The sequence below is a fragment of the Triticum urartu genome, chromosome 6 (assembly GCF_003073215.2).
Source record: "Triticum urartu cultivar G1812 chromosome 6, Tu2.1, whole genome shotgun sequence".
NCBI lineage: Eukaryota > Viridiplantae > Streptophyta > Magnoliopsida > Poales > Poaceae > Triticum > Triticum urartu.
Window position 1 is genome coordinate 23,966,041 of NC_053027.1, and position 2,521 is coordinate 23,968,561.

Here is a 2,521-nt window from a genome sequence, read left to right on the forward strand (position 1 = left end):
TCCAATCTGACCGCAAAGTTCATATAACAAAGTTCCAATCTCCCGATCCGTTCCAGACGCGTCCCGCTTCCCGATCAGCCGACGCCCGACATCCACTCCGACCGCAGCAGCTCCGGGCGGCCGTGTCCAGCAGGCGGAGGGGTCGCACGGTTCCTCGCGTGCCAGGCTTCACGCGGCCAGGCTAGCTACTTGCCGGCAAAAAGAGGAGGAAAACTCCAGCCGCCGCGCCATGTCAATTTCATCGCCGCTGGAGGATGAGGACCTCCTCCGGGAGATTTTCCTCCGGCTCCCTCCGCTGCCGTCAACGCTCTCCCGTGCCTCCCTCGTATGCACGCGCTGGCGCCGCATCCTCTCCGATCCCCGCTTCCTCCGCCGTTTCAGCAGACACCACCCGGAACCTCCTCTCTTGGGCTTCTTCAAAGGGTTTCGTCTCAGATATTCCGCCTTCACTCCCATCTTGGACCCGCCCGACCGCATCCCCGACGAACGCTTCTTTGATCGGTTTCTTCACAGCTTGAGGAGACATCCTCCGTTGGGTTTCTCCAAAGGGTCTCTTGCCTTCACTTCCGTCTTCACTCCCGTCTTCGACCCGCCCAATCGCATCCCGGCCCAACGCTTGTTTGTGCCAGAGCACGGGGTGGATTGGGAATTACTTGGCTGCCGTCACGGCCTCGCCGTCATGCTCAGTGAGTCTCTGTGCGAGGTCTTCGTGTGGGATCCCCTCAACGGCCAGCAGCACCGCGTGCCTTTTCCACTAGAGCTCCATGACGTCAAAAGGGAGAGTTTCTGTTTGTGCAGCGCCACGGTGATGTGTGCTGACGATCAAGATGGGCATGTGCACCAGGATTGCTTCCTCAGCCCGGCCTTCAAATTGGTCTTGATCTGCACCAGTAGAGACTTGAAGACATCATTCTCTTGTGTCTATGAATCAGCGTCAGGTGTATGGGGGAATATTGTCTCAACGTCGACTACAGATATGGTTCTGACACTAAGGCCTGGCATCCTCATCGGGAAAACAGTTTACTGGTTGTTTCATGGACGCGAAATCCTTGCATTTGATACTGAAAGGCAGACCCTTCGTGTAATCGAGATTCCGGCAGAGGCCCAACATGTCAACAGCTGGTCCTTTCAGCTCCTACGGACAGATGACGATAGTGTTCTTGGCCTCGCCGTTAAGTCGGAACCGGGCATTCATATGTGGGAGGGCATTCATATATGGGAGAGGAAATTGAACTCTGATGGTCTTGCCGGATGGGTGCTTATGCAGAAAATCAATCAATTGGAGGGGATCTTTTCTTGCGCCTTCAGAAATGCAGAGATGGTGGGGTATGACGAGGAGTTAAATGTGATGATTCTGTCTACGTACAGTGGCGACTTCATGCTCCACCTTAAGTCGATGCAGATCAGATTAATTTCTAAAACGGATGGGTGGGCTCATACGGTTTACTTTCCCTACAGAAATTTCTACACTGCAGGTAATACCTCTGTACCTCATTTGTAACAATTAAGATCAGTTCCAATTACTATTGATATGTGTTTGTTGTACTAGTGTTCATGTGATGTGAGTAATTGTTTACTCCATGTAAATAGTATAGTGAAACCATCTAATCTTTGAAAAATAGTTACTCTCGATTGGATTATTAAAGCTTGAGTTACGTTTTTTCACTCAATCTATCTCCTTGCAAGACAATGTTTGTCTTATTTGTTCTTCATACTAATCATCAATTCATGGCGGCATGCACTTTTTCATCGGAAAATAATACTACTTCTTCAAATTCGAGCAATAACAAGTAAGGCTCAATTTGAGCAGACTGAGTTTTTCCAATTTGTTCATATTTTCTTTCAGCTATATTTGGCGTTAACCTGTACATAGTCTCTGCACTTGTGTTCTGTATGAATGTATTTTCTCTAAACTTCTAAGTAGTCCAAACATGTCTTGGTAAAGGAATATTATAATTATCTTTTCCACCTGACAGCGAATGTGGCTTCATGTACTGTACTTGTCACAATAGTATACCATGCATTGTCATGATCCAACTTCTCCATGTTTTTTCATTGATTTATTGGGCTTCATCTGATATAGGCAGGGGAGTTGGGTGGAAATGGGTGGATCCAAATCTCTGAACACAAGAGATCTGCCAGTGTGCTATTTTGGTTGAACAGGTGAGGTCATTTCTATTTTTGCTATACGCATGTCTTTTTGTCATGGTTACATAATTAATAAGATGATGAATGATTTATTTTTCTTTATGTTACTGGTGTATTAAAATGATTAGTTTCTATCAAGTTCTTCATTTGTAAAAGGTGTGCCTTTGAGTTAGACCACTAGTTCTTAATAACTTGTTCATGATCTGAGTTGTGTTTGCATCATGAGTTGCTCTTGTCAACATGCTTACATGCATATTTTCCATATACATGTCCCACGAAGAGCCGGCCTTCTTTTAATATTGTTGCTTTTTTCTGGCTCATGTGCAGCTACTAGGTGTCGTTGTTGATCGCTCTCCTGTGGACGGTATCTTGC

The 2,521-nt window shown here is 46.6% G+C and overlaps 1 protein-coding gene across 1 annotated transcript; it reads left to right on the top strand.

Annotated features, from left to right (window-relative positions):
• Nucleotides 1-229: 229 nt before the first annotated feature.
• Nucleotides 230-2,124, top strand: LOC125516428. Its single transcript, XM_048681877.1, has 2 exons — nt 230-1,475; nt 2,084-2,124. Exons 1-2 carry the CDS (start codon nt 230-232, stop codon nt 2,122-2,124), a joined length of 1,287 nt encoding a protein of 428 aa, XP_048537834.1.
• Nucleotides 2,125-2,521: the final 397 nt, after the last annotated feature.